The sequence below is a fragment of the Hippopotamus amphibius genome, chromosome 12, assembly GCF_030028045.1.
Source record: "Hippopotamus amphibius kiboko isolate mHipAmp2 chromosome 12, mHipAmp2.hap2, whole genome shotgun sequence".
NCBI classification, from domain to species: Eukaryota; Metazoa; Chordata; class Mammalia; order Artiodactyla; family Hippopotamidae; genus Hippopotamus; species Hippopotamus amphibius.
The window spans coordinates 11,922,596-11,939,850 of record NC_080197.1 but is presented as its reverse complement, the minus strand read 5'-3'; the positions used below and the strand labels follow the sequence as shown (position 1 = coordinate 11,939,850).

General features: G+C 39.3%; 1 protein-coding gene across 7 annotated transcripts in view; it reads right to left on the bottom strand.

Annotated features, from left to right (window-relative positions):
• Positions 1 to 16,705, bottom strand: part of STAU1 (staufen double-stranded RNA binding protein 1) — a 52,899-nt gene extending 36,194 nt beyond the window's left edge. For 3 of the 7 annotated variants that reach the window (XM_057702761.1, XM_057702762.1, XM_057702763.1), the window contains exons 1-3: positions 16,443 to 16,705; positions 6,844 to 6,914; positions 457 to 745 (exon numbers count right to left, since the gene is read on the bottom strand). In XM_057702761.1, coding sequence (XP_057558744.1) covers positions 457 to 661 — 205 coding nt within the window. In that variant the 5' untranslated portion in view covers positions 662 to 745; positions 6,844 to 6,914; positions 16,443 to 16,705. The remainder of the gene's footprint in view (positions 1 to 456; positions 746 to 6,843; positions 6,915 to 16,442) is intronic. The other 4 variants (XM_057702765.1, XM_057702768.1, XM_057702764.1 and 1 more) reach the window with 3 other exon arrangements.
• Between the last annotated feature and the right edge of the window lie 550 nt (positions 16,706 to 17,255).

Genomic DNA, 17,255 nt, shown 5'->3' with positions numbered 1-17,255 from the left:
CAAATGCCAACACACTATTTTGCTTTCCAATAAACCTGGCTGCCCCTCTGAATGGGATAAATCTTACAGACATTCAAAAAGGGGGCTTAAACCTACAAATCAGTTCTGGGAAATAATTTTAAAAGCAGAATTTTCCCATATAACAATAAATACCCAACGTGGTATTTATTGTTCAATTCTTTATGCCAGCTACCACTCTGTAATAGACTAGGCTTTACAGTTTAGTTTCCAATTTTCTTTCTTACACGTTGAAATGGTCTGTCAAAGGCCTCCATCAACCCAATATACAACCAAGTGTGTTTTATATTTGGGATAAAGAAGCGTGGGTGGTATATTTTCTTCTGCTTCTTGAAGGTAAACATGTGAGAGCTCCCTACATCTGCAATCTACTTATCAGATCAGAAAACAGGCGAAGAAAACATTTGAAACAGAAGACACTTGGAGTCATACGCTTACCTGCAGCTGCACTGGTGGATGTAATAGATGCAGAGGGTAAAGCAGAGTTTTGAATAGGTCTACCTGCATTTTCAGAGGGCAGAGAGCTAGCAGTAGAAGGAATACTCATCAAAGGCTGTGAGAGAAGAGACTGGTTCTTGTTCAGTATTTGGCTCCCTGAGAGAGCGGCAGATGGGTTCTGAACTTGCACTTGAACTTGAGACATGGTCACTTTCAACAAAAGTGAACAACTGCAGGTAAACAGCTTTCAGTGCAGGTTAATTCAGTGCTATGAAGTCTAAAGTTCTACCTGAAAGTTGTAAGGGAAAGAAAATAAAAAGATAAATTATAGAGGAGATATGTAATTGCCAATATTCAGTCAAAATTGGTGTCACCTACTCAAATATGATAATAGCCCCGTTTAGTATGTAGCTATGTATTAGAAATGTGTTTCTCCTTGGTATACAGTAAAGTTCACTAGCCTTGTGAATTTCTCATAGTGTTTTTAAATGACTTACAATAAATACCCACATGCCCTGCATGTTCATTTTACAAAGAGAATTGGCATGGTATAATAATATTTATTGTTGAATATTAAGAATTATAAACTATAGCTTATATTAAAAAATATGAAGAGGTTTTCCATTGTATATGGGATATGGTAAAAGTTTCTGGTTTCAAAATGATAAGAAATTGAAAGCAAACTGGGTTTGTAATACCATTAAATAGGTGAATGTAAACACTGCTTCCATTTTAGGGCCATGTGCTCAGAATGGCACCCTTAGAGCTTTCCTTTTAGTTGACTGGAGAAAGAATTCCTCACTTTTGCTGTTTCTTTTTCCTTATGATGATAAAAGATCTCTTTGTTTTCCTACGAGGTTTGTTTGAGATGGTCTCATCTATTTACAGATCCCAAACAAGAATTGTTGCACCAACATCAATGCTCATGATCCTGAGAAATTATTTGAATAGCAAAGAACATTCTATAGTATTTGTATTATTAAAAGCAAAAGTGGAGAAGATGAAGAAGAGGAACAGATTTCAGACTGACGATTTTGCTAGTGTGACTTGTGGGGGCAGAGCCTGGGGAGCAGAGGAGATTGTTTTGTAAGTTCCAAAGGCATTAATTCTAAATACATTTAAACTTCTTCACAAGTCAAAAATAAGGACAGTTCTGCTCATTTTCATGGCCATCGTTCAAAAAGCTGAAAATATCTAAGCAAATCAAAAGTATTCAAAAATAACCAGTAAGCAACAAAGAACAGAAAAAGGCAACCAAAGCAGAAATGAGCAAGCTAACAAATCAGAAGTTCTATTATAGAGTAATTTTTGTTACTTCAACTTCTTTTTTAAGTCTCAGGATGATTTTTAATTAAAGCTGGACCTCTAGAAAGAGATGAATGACCAGAGCAATTAAGTTCCTCGAGGAGTCCTGGCACACCCTCTCTTGCTGAGAGCATAAGGGACTATAACATTCAAGACAAGACAAAAAACAAAAACAAAACCTCAGCTAAACCATGGCTTTGGTTAACAGATGCATAAACATTACCTTATACAACAAAAGTCTCCAATATTGCAGTTGTTCCTTGTTTACTTTTGAAATCAGAGCAAAATAACAGAGGAGACGCACTGAAGATCAAGGTAATGGTCTTAGCGGACAAGTTGCCAGTGTCAAGTAACAAGTCCCTTTTAGAAGTCAGCTATGACCTTGTTTCATTGTTGTTATTTCATTCAGCTGCCAAAATATAAATATTTCTCTCTCAATCTTCCCCTCTCCTTCTCTTATTCACTCTCTCCCCATCTTTCTTAAGCTCTGTCTTGAGGACATTTTTCTAACCCCACCTCCCCAAAAAACATTTAGAGAGTATACTCACAACTTCACAACACCAACCACAGATCATAGGTCAAAACATAAGCCAAAAGCAAAGTGTTTGCTCCAGTGTCTACCCACATCCCAGAAGGTGCAACCAACTCTGCCCTGGGTGGCTCTGAGAGTCTGAGGCTGAATGAACTAAGTTTAGAAAGGGTGGGGCCCAAAGGGATCTTTCTTGGCTAATATTCTCTACAGCAGGCCCACTGCCAGCATTTCCAGTCAGACATAAATTCATAGGCTTTCTAGAAGCTGAGAAAGGGAACCAACAGGTTATTAAAATTGCCCCCAAAATGTTAACCTCAGGTACACCTGGAGGAGTTATGTCTTTAAAACAACTGGTTGAAACAAGTAGCTCAAAACTGCAAGTAAAAAATGTTTTAAACCCTCCTAAATAAGGCTCTCTGTATTTTACAAATTTTTAACTTTAAATACGACTAATTATTCAACAAACTGTACTAATTTACTAATTTAACATTTCTATGTGTCTTTAAGCCTGAAAAGAGAATCTGAAGCAGTGGTTCTACAGAGGGGGCAATTTTGCTCCCCAAGGACATTTAACAATATCTGGAGACACTATTTGGTTGTAACATTTGGGGGATGGGAGAACCTACCAGTATCTAGTGAGTAGAGGGGCGAGGATGCTATTTCTAGTACATATATACAAATCCACAAAATAAAGTCTTACTAATGTATTAAGTAGCTTATATTCTCAGACAGGAAAAGAAAACCCTGCTTTCATCTCAAAAGGCTCTAAAAAAATTGATGCTAGTATTTTACCCAAACACATGGTCTTCCCCCTAAGACAGGCAGCTATCATAGTTATGAGTGAGGGAAAATATATGGTTTACTCACATAATTCAAAGAACAAATAAAGCTTTTCACTACTGCTATCTATATAGTTCACAGAAGCATTCAGGGGAAATCACAGAATTTCAGAGATATTACTTCTATATAAATTTAGAGCCTGTTGCTCAACAGTACTCCATCCTGAGATTAAACCCTTAAATGAAAACTTATCTTTTCCTTTACACCTGTCTTTAAGGATTGTTTTCCATCAGATAAATTAGGGACTTAGATTAAAATGCTTTATTAGTGTCTTCTTATAGAACAGTATTTCACACACAGTAAAATTAGGTTGAAAAAATCTGAAACACAAAGACCAGTTTTCCCCAGTGTTGGAGTGTTGGAAACACCTTTGACTGTTAAGCCTGTGTTGTGCTATTTCCCTGACTCCAGCACAGATGAGAACCTTTAATCTCCTGTTTGTTTTGTTTCTGTTTGAAGAGCTTGAGACACCAACTCAAGAAAATGTTTTCATTCTATCTGCAAATCCTAAATTTATGGAGTATATATAAGCGCTATAACATTATGAAGGGTGAGATGATGCAGTTATGGGTACCACTATAAAAGCATTTTTAAAAATTGTACATGATGTGCTAAAATGTGATCAGGCACAAAATGCACACTCCTAACTTGGCAATGAATCTACCAAGACTGGGCCATACTGAGTGCACAGTCTGAGTGATTTAATACATAAAAAGAGATTCTTCTAGAAACAGTTTACAGAACCACCTACAGTACTACTTAATCCTAACCACTTTCAACTAACAGACTGTTAAACTGTTGCAGTATGAAATACCGACTTCAGCAATTATGGAAAAACATTATTTTTAATATCCAATTTAACAGGATTAACACATGACATAATGAAGTATCTATACCTCTGTGCAATCAACATATCATTCCCCTTTGTAATAAGTGATGTTTCCAAACAAGATGTGTTTAAAAGAAGGAAGAAAGGAAGGGAGGGAGGAAGGAAGGAAGGAAAAAAGAAAGAAGTCATCCCAACTCTGGACAAGCTTTTAAGATAGCCAAAACACTGCACTAAATATCTCTCCTTCTCTTCTGTATTACATCTTACACAGTATGGGTACACAGATACAAAGGAACATTCCACTTCCTCACCATGACGGAACATTTGCAGTACCAACAGCAACTTTAGGATATATTTATTCACTATTCAACAAAAGTTTATTAAACATCTACTATATGTGAACCCTTTTATGGCAGAGTGTACATTCTCAAGTGCTAGAAACCACTTGTTAAACTTTTCCTCAAAGACACAATAAGAGCTCTTTAAGTAACCAACTGTACATCTATTATTAATCTGCCCTCTACAGCTTCTGAGAGGCTTCACTCTCAGAGAAACTTTGTCAACAACAAAAAGTTAAGCAATAAACCACTTTTCCTATAAAAGCATTGAAATACACCTAAAACATCCACATTATTCCCTTACATCCAACAGTTACTTCCAAGATCCTTGTCGGATACATCTTTCTAGCTGTTATGTGGTCGTATGTTTTCTGCAAGTGAACTCACTCCCCCACCACTACCACAGCACCCTACCTTCACCTCCCCCCACCAGCATCCACCATCCCTTGCTCCCTAGAAACAGCAATTCACTGACTCCAAATGTTATGTCCTACCTGTGTAGGCAGGACAGCCGCAAGTACAAAAACATGACAATCACTATCATCCTACATAATCATTTTCAAAAAGACAATGTCAATGTCAAGCAAATACTGTCCAATAGCAGGTCCATATATCAAATCACACAATAATAAAAGGTTCTTGAAAAGAAATATGACCAAACTACTTAAAAGAAAACAAAACAAAAAAACCACAATGTACTTGGTGCTCAAGAGAAAGACACAGGACAAACAGCTACGATGAGGTAATCACTTGCAAGACAATAAAATGAGCCAAAAATAATGCCTGGAAACAACCCAGACTGTTCAAGACCTTTGCATCCAATACAAGTGACCGACTGCAGCCGCCTCTCACATTTGGCCCAATGCCAAGTAGGCAATGGAGGATTTCCTTTCCACACAAATGTAACCATTTGGGTGGTCCACTTAAAGAAATATTTCCTAAAAGAGAATTCATTATTAATTGTTCATCATAGAAAAACCATCACACCATACTGTGTACTAAAGAGGAAAAAAAAAAAAAAAACATTACCTCTGCAGCCCAACAAGCTGCAAACCTTATTTTCTTTTCTAGGTTTGAAACCTTATCAAGTTCCCCTCCCCCTTCCCTAGGAGAAATTCTTAAAAATAACACAAACACTATTTTTGTAAATATAGAAGTGGGGTGTTTTTTGTTTTGTTTGTTTTTGTTTTGTTTCGCCACGCTGCACAGCTTGCGGGATCTTCGTTCCCCAACCAGCAATTGAACTCAGACCCTCGGTAGTGAAAGCGCCGAGTTCTCACCACTGGACTGCCAGCGAATTCCCAATATGGAAGTATGTTTTTAAATCAAAATGATTACCTATTTGTGATTTGCTGGAGATTTTTAAGAGTAATACTGTGAACACATTCTTGAAAAGGAAGGGATTTGGTTCAACACACTTAACTGGCTTTTCCTTTCAGAGAAAATAAATTGTAGTCTGTAGCCATGTGCCGTGTACCTAGAAACATAAAGGCATTTACCATCATCTTCACACAAAACAGACCAGTGCCAAGACTTAGTTTCTAAGAAACCAGCCTTGAGGCTGAGTAGCAACCAACAACATTAAATCAGATCAAACTTCTGAGTTGTGGCTTTCAGTTCTACTCCCAACTCAGATAGCAATTATATGTCTGACTCTTGGTAATCCATTGCGTGCTGCCTCAGTTTCCCCAAAGCACTCTATAATAGGCTTTCTGACAAAGCCTCAGTTGTAGCAATCTGAGAGCTGAAACACTGAAGGAATCCTGAGGCACCGTAACAGTTATTCATTTCTTTGAAAAGAAAAGCATTATACAAATTCAGTGTGATGAGTGCAAATCCATTCCCTGAGCTTTGTATAATTTCTCTAAATTCCTTCTGCGTCAATTTCCTCATTCCCAAAGAAAGCAAGGGTTAACTTGTCTACTAATTACCACCTCAGAGATAGGGTAAGATGTTGTGCTTTCAGCTCTTAGAGGGAAAGTGCTAAAGAACACAAAGCAGTGTCAATGCCTGTGGTGTTTTGCAGTGTCCTGAGAAAGGGCTATAAAATCCTGAACACTCTTAGACTAAAACTTTTTTGGTCAAGATGATCACAAGCAGGCAGTGGTAAATGGAACCTGTTTTCATTCACAACAGAAAACAATGCTGAATTATTTCCACAAGTTTGAAAACCAAGTTTAACGTAAGCAATCTGTGAAATCAAAGGCAAACTACAAAAGTTTCTATGACCAACATGCCACTGACCGAGTTATGTTTAATGACGTTTCAGTGGTCAATGTTCATGTCTCTATGTTTAAAGTATATGGCAAAATAAATATAAAGTATATGGCAGTGCTGCCTAGGTTTTACAGTCTTGCCAACAATTTTCCCTGTATTTACTTTCTAATTAAATCCCAAGAATAAAAAGAAATCAAACTGAATAAAATTTTTGTTTCTCTAATAAAGCCAGAAGTAGAAGTACTTTTCCACACAAATCATTGAAGAATTCAAAAACATTACAGATTATGAACAGGCCTGAAATTATAGAGCCAAATTATGTGTACCTTAAAAACAGGTGCTCCAGCAACAATGTCGTTTTGGTTCAGTTCTGAGAGGTTATGTGGTTGGGAAACTCCTGGAAAATAAGGAAAAAACAGTAATTTACTAGAGTAGATCTTTTTCTGAAAATTAAGATACATATTGCTAAAGTTTGGGGGAAACCTAAAATTTATAAGTAGGGAAGTTTCTGAAAGCATGATGTCATGGCTTGAAGCAGCACACTATAGAATCTAAAAAAGACACAACTGCCTGGGAACTAACCAGGTAAAAAATACTTTGCAGAGACACAAACATAAGAGACAGTAGAAATTTCCTTGTTAAGTCTTAATTCTGCTAAGAGAACTATGAATACCTTGGAATTAATTTTTTAAAAAGGAACTAGAGGGAACTGCCTGTTGGTCCAGAGGTTAGGACTCTGCGATTTCACTGCCAAGGGCACAGGGAAAATAGAATTGTTTACCTTGAGATGCTTTTTGCAGTTTTACAACATAAAGTAATTTTGCTCATTTCAACTTCACATTGCTACTATGACCTAATCAACAACAAAAAGTAGGTGTTCACTGTCCAAATAATTTCAGAAATAAAATCATGGGCTCTAATTGGTTCTACAGTATTTTAACAACCCAAGTTCTTTCTGTAAATAGTATATTATACTAACAATTCTCCAATCTATGAGGTTGGCCAAAAAATTTGTTTGGTTTTAAGTAAAAACAAAAGCCACATTTTTCATTTTCACCAAGAATGTTACTGAACGTATTCACTAACCAAACTTTTTGGCCAACCCAATAGAACCCTATTGTTCCACAATCTCACCCATTCAAAAGACTAGCATGAATGGAAACTGAAAAGGGTGCTGCACAGCCCAAACGGATGTCTAAGACCACCTAACAGAGCCCATGCCTTTTACCAGTGGGGACTTCCCTCAATTCAAGCCCATCTAAATCTATGCTGAACACCTGTGGTAGGTTTGGTTGTCTAGTTTTCTAGCCCAAACCTGAAGTTAAAAAATTAAAATGGAAAAAAGGAGCTGCTAGAATCGCACAACAGAAACAACTGCCAACAACTTAACAGCAAGGAAAAAGGGGGGGAATGAGGAGAAAAAGAGCAGCCTACAACCACTTGGATTTCAAACATCTCAATACACAGGTGATAGCTGAGATTCATATACACATCCACACTTCCATGAGCGAACTTTTTAAAATCCCCAACCATTTCCAAAACCATCATGATTATTACTAGTGTATCTCTATAACACTTAAACTTACTCCAAGCAGCAGCAGAGAAAAAAAGACTATAGGTTAAGCCCAATTCCCTTTCTTTCCCACTCCAGAAGCACACCAGAACGCGAGAGTGAATTAAACTCACTGCTTTACTCACTCAACAAATAATTACTGAACACCTACTAAATAGCAGGCACTATTCTGGGCACTAGGGAAAGAGGAGTACACAAGTAAGATGTAGTCCCTTTCCTCATGGAATTCACATTTGTATTGGAATAACCTTGAATCCAACACAAATTTAAATAAATAATTCACGGTGGCATTTTAATTAGTAGTAACATCATTTATAACACACATTACCTCATAACTAAAGAAGACACAGAAGAACATAAAAGGCCCCTTGGCTGCAAGACATTGATTTAGGATAAGGGCAAACCAGCTATTACATGGCTGACTGGGTGAGGGAGAGAAAACTCTTGACTGGGAATCTGAGTTTGGATCCCAACTCTGATGCTCAGCTGAATTACCCTAAGCAAGTTACTCTGTAGGCTTCAACCTTTTAATATATTAAATAGGGTTACCACCATCAATTTTATACATTTAATAAACAATAATCATATTATTCCTGGGTGGATTAACTGGTAATGTAGGTGAAATGCTTGTAAACTATGACATGTCATACCAAAGTTAGCTATTAAACATCACTTTCTTAGGGTACACAGTAACCAATATTATAAGATAATATTAATAAATTATGTTCAAAGCACACCAAGAAAGAAAAAAAATGTAGCAAACTTAAAAAGAACCTTATCCCCTCCAAAAAAAAGTGTTGTTTTTTTTACTTTATGTTTGGTGCTTAATAAATTCTGAGTTAACAGGGAAAATTGTTCCTTGAAGCAGTCATCCTCTAAATGTTCCAGACTGTAAAGGTTCACTCTACTACAAACCAAAAGGAAACTTATTTACCTGACTATATTCGACTGTCATCTAGGTAAAGAGTCACAGAGCCTCAATGAGCAGGTTAAATTGTGCAACAAAGAACATAAGCCTCCAAGAATAATCACACTTATCATTACACATAAACTATCTACTAACAGAGGAAAGGACTGCCCAGCATTTTGTACCAAATCACAATGGCACTGGCAGACAATGGCCCTATTTGTATCAGGATGGAATCTGCAAGGGTAGAAAATTCATGCCTCGGTTAATTTTAATCTATAGACAGCATGGACTTCAAAAAAGCAAGCGAGAATCAGACAAGATCTAGGTAGACAGATCATAAAGCTCATGCCTGAGAGGAGCTAATATAGTAACAATTTAAGAAGAATTATCTGGAATATTACTCAGCTATAAAAAGGGATGAGATGGAGCTATATGTAATGAGGTGGATAGACCTACAGTCTGTCATACAGAGTGAAGTAAGTCAGAAAGAGAAAGACAAATATTGTATGCTAACTCACATATACGGAATCTAAAAATGGTACTGATGAACTCAGTGACAAGAACAAGGACACAGATACAGAGAATGGACTGGAGAACTGGAGGTTTGGGAGGGGGCGGGGGGTGAAGGGGAAGCTGAGACGAAGCGAGAGAGTAGCACAGACATATATATACTACCAACTGTAAAATAGATAGTCAGTGGGAAGTTGTATAACAAAGGGAGTCCAACTCGAGGATGGAAGATGCCTTAGAGGACTGGGGCAGGGAGGGTGGGGGGGACTCGAGGTGGGGGGGGAGTCAAGGAAGGGAGGGAATACGGGGATATGTGTATAAAAACAGATGATTGAACTTGGTGTACCCCCAAAAAAATAATAAATAAATAAAATTTAAAAAGAAGAATTATCTGCTCACTTCATTCCCAGGAAAGACATTTACAACACCTTTTCATGATTAATGAGATACACTTAAGCCTTGGTTGAGGGTAAACAGAATGGAAACCCATACACTATCTCACTAAAACCCCCACTGATCTAGCCTTTTAAGACTAGCCATAAGAGATGCCTACTGCCTACTTGGAGAACCAAAGAGGCTATTTATTGAGATCAGTGATTCAAAGAAAGTAAAAAAGAAATTAAGATTTCAATACCAAAAAGAAAGTTACATTAAATATTCTGAATACCATTAGCCAGGAAATGAATGTTAGAAATGGCTGGGAAGCAAGGAGGGCAACAACCCCATGAAGTTAATTAGAGGCTTAGTTAACTCATTTCCAATAAAGCAGAATTATACGATTCTAAAGAAACTAATTTTCTTAGCAACAACCTTGTCTATAGTTAATAAATCATTCTTAATAAACTTCATGAAAGATTACAGCAATAATTTAGCGGAGAGCATCCTTCAACACAAAGGCTAACGAAACATCCTCCTCCCCTCTTACTTTTAAACTCCACCCCCAACCTTTGAAACAGCTTAAAAATTTTAATTTGATTGCAGCAACCTATCACAACAGACAAAAGAAAATTGTAAATCTTCAAACTATTTCAAGGAAATTACAAATAGCATTCACTTAAAAGACTGAGTATTACTGAGCCAGGCTTTTTTCCAAAGTGGTCTGAAGTCCTAGCGAACAAAATTCATTCTAACTGCGGTGGGTGGGAGAATTGGGGGAGAAAGCACTGGTGACATGCAGAATAAATTACCCTAAACAAAAAGCACCTGAGAATAATTAGAGACTCTGCAGTTCAGTGTAAAGAGCTCAGGACCCCGCTCCAGTTACTTGGCCTCTCAGAAGGGCCTGAGCACCTCAGCTGCAAAGATACTGGAGAGTATCAGAAATACGACATAAACCATCCATTTCAACCTCCGGCACAATGAAGAGCTCAATCAACAGCAGCTTTTATATTATTAAAGTCAATCTGACCTTTCAAATTCCTTTGCTGCATCAAATAACTCTACCCTGTAATCCTAACCTGGCACATGGTAAGAGCTCAATAAATAGTATCAAATATTATTATCCAGCAATTCACTGATCCTGTCCTCAGTCACATAAACATCTATAAACTTACAGTTACACGCCACTTGTAAAAAAACATTTTAAATGGGAATAAAGAACACACTGGGGCAACCAATTCTAACCCTACTTCAAATACAGAGACAATCTGAGGAGCAACTATTTTCATTTTGGGAAAAGACCCCAGGGCACTTAGATTTTCTTAGACTTTGTAGTCCAGTAGACATTTCCAAAAAGGCTCTAGGACAATTATGACCTCTGTATTATATTATAATACAATTATCTGTTTTGCTTCCATTACTGTTATAAGCTCACAAAATCATCACACTTTTCCAAATTAGGTTCCAGATTAAACAGAAGCAGATGGACTACAGATTTAAATATTTAGAAGACTAATTTTTAATTGAAAGCAAATACATTCTTGGATAGATTTTTCTACTTTTCAGTAAATATACTTTGAGGGAGCCCCCTGAATATACCCTTTTAACAAATAATTGAACATGTGTTATTCCAGAATATATAATCAACTCTGAAGAGAGTTTGTTTCTACCTCTCACTTATCTGGTGACATAAATCACTTTACATCAACCTTATCCGCTACTATGGGAATGAAAATATTTTAAAAAATAAACTATTTGCAGTAATATCCTCATTTTACCATTTTATTAACATAAATAATTCTCTCTGGTAAAGTTTTTTAGTTCAGGGCATTAATCTATCATCAAAACACACCCAAGCCAGCCATCTGGTGGCATTTGTTAAGATCAACATAGCTGCATATTTATAATCTTATTATCTCCTTATGTGAGAAGAAAGGATTTGATCAACATTACTTAAACTTCATAATACTTGATTCATAGGTAAGCATATCTTGGTGCAAAAAGTTCTTTAAACAATTTCCTTTAAAAACCAGAGTTCTGGGACTTCCCTGGTGGTCCAGAGATTAAGACTCTGTGCTTCCACTGCAGGGGACACAAGTTCAATCCCTGGTCAGGGAAGTTCCACAAGCTGCGTGGTACAGCCAAAAAAAATTTTAATAATAATAAAAAAAAAAAGCAAAGAGTTCTGTAATCAAAGTAAAATTGGTAACAAAAGTCAACGAGGCTCTTGGCTTTTAAAGACCTTGTAGAACTGTCTCAATTTAAAATTAACTGTGGTAGGGACTTCCCTGGTGGTCCAGTGGTTAAGAATTCACCTTCCAATGCAGGGTTCGATCCCTGTTCGGGAACTAAGATTCCACATGCCGCGGGGCAACTAAGCCTGTACTGCAACTAGTGAGCCCATGTGCCACAACTAAGATCCATCACAGTCAAATAAATAAATACTTTTTAAATAAAATAAGTAAATAAAATTAACTGTGGTAGATACACAAGCTGTGTGCTAGTGTTATAATTTACTTGGAAATGTATTGAAAAATAAAATGGATTAAAAGATGGACGGATGGAAGAAAGTAAATATAAGTAAAATAATGGCAGAAAGTAAATGGTAAATATAGAGGTGTACACTGAAATTCTTTAAACTTTGTTACATGTGTGATATTTTTCATAACAAAATGTTGGGGGAAAATAACCATAGCAACTAACATGTCTATCTCATGGTTCGATCACTAAGCTATAAATTAAATTTTTTGGAACAGCGTAAATAAAACCTGGTCAAAATCAAGCATTTAAAGAAAAGCTCATGCAGAAAATTACACCAGAAGCATTTTAACCACAAAGGTCTCCGTCATAAGAAGTTAATTTGAAACAATCTGTTATAGGTCTAGTGTGAAACAAAAATTTGTCATAAAATCCTCTAAACATTTTTTTAAGGTTAATTTGTACTTTTATTTGCCAGTATAACTTAACTACAGTGGCCTGCAAACTTTTTTGATCTAAAAGAATACATTTTACATTACAATCTGACAAACACATATGTATATAACATGTATACACATACATAAGTGAAACAAAAGTTCTGTAAATATTTTCGAAGGCCCCAAAGTCCTGTTCTGAGAGAATTAAAGCAACTCCAAAAGTTCTCATTTGAGGGGGAGGAATTTATATTTCCCCAAACTGAGCAATTCTTTGTCACTAAGTATGACATCAAATGCGATCCAGTTGGGAGGTTCATAAGCAAGGCTCTTTGGATTGATTTAGGACATCCTACGGAAAGATAACTTTTTCATGAAAGTTGCATCTTTATGCTGGTGAATTTCGCTCTTACTCACTCCACCTAGTAAAAGGTCATCAGAGAAAAGTGCCCCAACAAGCTGAGACCTACTCTGCCTCCTTACTTTGTCACTGTCTTATTGGGGAGACACTGGATAAAGCAGCACAGTATAGCCCCATGTTTAATGATTACACCCAGAATGTTAGTGGGTTAGACTTCAGAACTGGAGGGGGGGAAAGTTCCATGAGTCATGCTCATTTCTAAACTTAAGATAATCTGTATATAAATAGGCTTTCTGGCTGAATCGTAAAAGAGAGGACTATAGTCTGAACAAACCGTATTAACAGTAACAATTTCAAATACTTAAAAGTTTTACTTAAAGCCTACTGGAAAGCACTAAGTATTTTTTTAAATAAAGTACATTTTGTGTCCTTCCTTAGATACCAAACTGGTTGGGGCTTTTCCCCCCTAATTTTAAGAGGTATGCATAGCCCTCCTCATCTCCCAGCTTGTAACACTTAAATCATAAGTTAACTGTAACTGATCAAGCTCAAAAGTAAACCTACACAATTTTAATAATGACGTCACAGGTCTACAAGTTGAAAACCGTTCATGACCAGAAATTTCAAATGTAAGTAACAATGACAAACATAATATTCCTGTCAACTTCCATTCTAGGAGAGATCTCTTTTTAGAAGAAAAACATGAACTTTCATGCTGTGAATTCATTCATATTTACAAACCTGGTTTGTAAATACAGCAGACTGCGGGGGGTGGGAGCAGTCTTCAGAAAATAATTCTACAACAGTTTTGAAATCAAATATCCTTTGCTTAATTCTTAACCTAAGGTGATAGCAGGATATTTACACAACTACTGTAAAGAAACTCTGCAAGTTTCATTATGAATTATTAACTGTACTTTAACTTTGACACAAAGTTATTCTCCATTAAAAGTGGGTTTAACAGGCCTCCACCAAAACAGGATTAGGGATATCTGTATTTCTGATTACTTTTCAATTATAGTCATTAATAGCTCAAGAATTGTTGCTCTTGTATGCAAAGAAGCAAGGCAGCATTCTGCATATGACTTTGAGGGGGGTAAGGGTTTTTTTTTTTTCCTGCTGTACAGTAATCATGTATAAACTAAGATAAGAAGCCCAACAAACAAAATGAGAACTATATTCTACTAAAAGTAAATTTTGTGACAGATTAGAAGTCTGGGGCAATCTGGTAAAATTATATGATATTCAGGATTTATTTCAAAGTAGCCCAGTTTGGGGGAGGGAGTACTACATGAAACAAGATTGACCTTGGCTGAGTTAATAATTATCAAATGTGAGTGACCACTTCAGGGCGGTTCTCTATACTATTCGACTTTTGTATGGTTTCCATAATGAAAAGTTTTTAAAAATTAGATTATTGACTGCAATGTTAAAACATCACTTCCCCAATTTTTGATATGGCAGAAGACATGCTTTGTGTTGCTTGTATAGCTGTTTGCTTAGGTGCTTTTAGAGTCATCAAAACAAAACCTTTAAACTATTTCTTGACAGTAAGACTGTGCCAGAAAATTCTAGGAAAATGTCAAAAACTGGGCGGCCACTTTGCATCCTGTGTGTTACTGAGGGATGGGTGTAAATCAAAACAGTTTAAGTTCAGTAAGGAAATTTACCACCTAAAACAACCCTATGATGTTGAAGATCAGTCAGTAGAACACACACACACACTCCTTACTCTTTCGTAAATTTGAACCTCCATAAATTGAATTGCCTTAATGAAGGGTACATCTATACAACTACGAACAGAATTAAAAGAAACAGTATCCTTAAAAGAAGTTGCTGTTTTAAAAATCCCACCTGTCACCACGATGACTGAAACTACTCCTTCTACAATCCCACTATATTTTTAGTTTCTACTTCAACAAGCTGCAATGTAATCTACTGAATACATGTGGTAAGCACACTGATTCCTAAAAGTCCAAAATCAACCAAAAATCTGGTCTCTTTTTCCACCACCCTATAAACAATTAACGCTACAAGCAGAAGGGAAGAGTGACCCTAAAAACGTCCCTACAGCAACAGAACAGAGGCAGAACAGACTGAAGCACACATCTTCGCTCGAACAGAAGAAAACTTCCACATAAGCAACACTGCAACACGGAGGTGGGGCAAGGGCTTAAAAGGAAAGTCGGCCAACAGGGACGGAGGGAATAAAAGCAAAGCTGCAGTGAGAAAAAGTCAGAAGTTAGAGATGCAGCGGCAAGGACAGAGAGACATTTTTCCAGCTTCGTATACCCTCCCCTTCCAGAGCCTGACACACAGCAAGTTGCTCCAGAAAGGTCTGCTAAACTCAAGGAAACTTTCCCAGAAATGGAATGACAACAAGAAGCCGGATGATGGCAGAAAGATGGTCAGGTTGCTCATACTGAGGGAGCTGGTGAAAATCCCGCAGTTGACTCAGCGGAGGAGATGGAAATAACAACACTATCTTTTACAGACTGCCCACTTACAGAGTGTCCCAACTAAACGCATGCCCCTTTCAGATGTTAACGACCTAAAACAATGCCCCGGCGCTGGCGGTGGGCACCACGCTGAACGCTTCTGCCTCTTAAGGAAACCCAAACGGGTAGGTAGGTCAACTTTGGTCCGCTCTACCCATTAAGTTATACCTTAATATCACGCTAATAAATTATGCAGACGGTTTATTGGGACACGCTGTGGGTCTGGCACTCTGATAAGCGCTTTACACGCCCCATTTCACCGAACCTTAACAGCCTTCAGAGGCAGGGACGGCATTAGCCCCTTTCTCTAACCAAAACACAAAGACTTCAAGCGACTTGCCCAAGGGGACAGCGCTGGGATTTGCGCCCGCGTTGGACACCTGGGCCGTGCTCGTAACTATGACGCTACAGACCCCGCTAGGGAGACTTAGGTGCCCCGCACCTCAGGGACTTGAAGCGGGGATCCCTCCGCCCCCCGCCCCGGGAATAACTTCGGCATCGCGGCGCGAGAAGAGGAATGAGGAAAGGCGGCGTGGCACCTGTTTCTGGGCCCAGCAAGGGGTGGAGGGGCTGGGGGCGCCCGAGGCCCAGGCCGCCGAGCGCCCCGAGGCGGGGGTCGCGGGGGAACCCGCCTCCCCCGGGAAGGCCCCGTGGGCGGGAGAGAGGCCCAGGGAAGAAGGCCGAGCGCGCGGGCCCGCCGAGGCCTAAGCCCCACCCGCCGCCCACCTCCCCGCGGCCGCGTAGCCTGCGCGGGGCCCGCCAGGCCCGGCCGGGCCGCCTCACCTGGCTGCTGCCCCGAGCTCGTCCCCCGGCCGGCGGTCCTGGGCGGCGGCGGAGGCGACGGCGAAGAGGGGAAGGAGGAAGGAAGAAGGGAGAGGAGGATGGGACGGCGGGAGGAAAGAGGCGGAGTGGCCGCGCAGGAGGCGGGCGCCGCCGGGCCGGGGGTCAGAGGAAACGGGGAGCCGAGCCAGACGCGGCCGCCGCCGGCGTAAACGCTGAGGAGCCGCTCCGGCGCCCGCAGCCCGGCAGGAAGTGACGGGGGAGGGGCCTGCGCCCGCCCTCGGCCCCCGCCCGTTTCCATGCCCTGCCCCACCCCCCCCACCGGCGACCCGAACCACAAGTCCCGGCGGGCGCTGCGGCGGCGCCTGCGCTCGCAAGGCATGCCGGGAGCTGGGCTGACTGGAGTATGGCTGGTCCCACCTGAGCCTCCTGGACCGACCCTGGACCCCGAGGCCTGCTGGGAGATGTAGTTCTACTGGGAGTTGCAGGCTGCCCGCTGGATCCTAATGGAGGCTGGGTCTTTCTTCTTTCCTCCTTCCGCTTCATTCTTCCCTTTTCCTTTTCCCTACTCCTTTTCTCCGACCTTCGTTACTGCTTTCTCTCCTTCCCTGAAGTCCTTCTTTCATAAATATTTATTAAACGCTTGCTACGTGCAAAGCACTGCTCCAAGAGCTAAGCGCATAGTGGTGAACAGACAAAAATCCCTGCCCTCATGTAACTTACGATCTAGTGAGGGTGAAACGCAATAAAATCTATAATTTTTATAGTGAGTTAAAAGGCAAGAAGTGCCAGATTGCTATTTCTTTCACCCAGTTC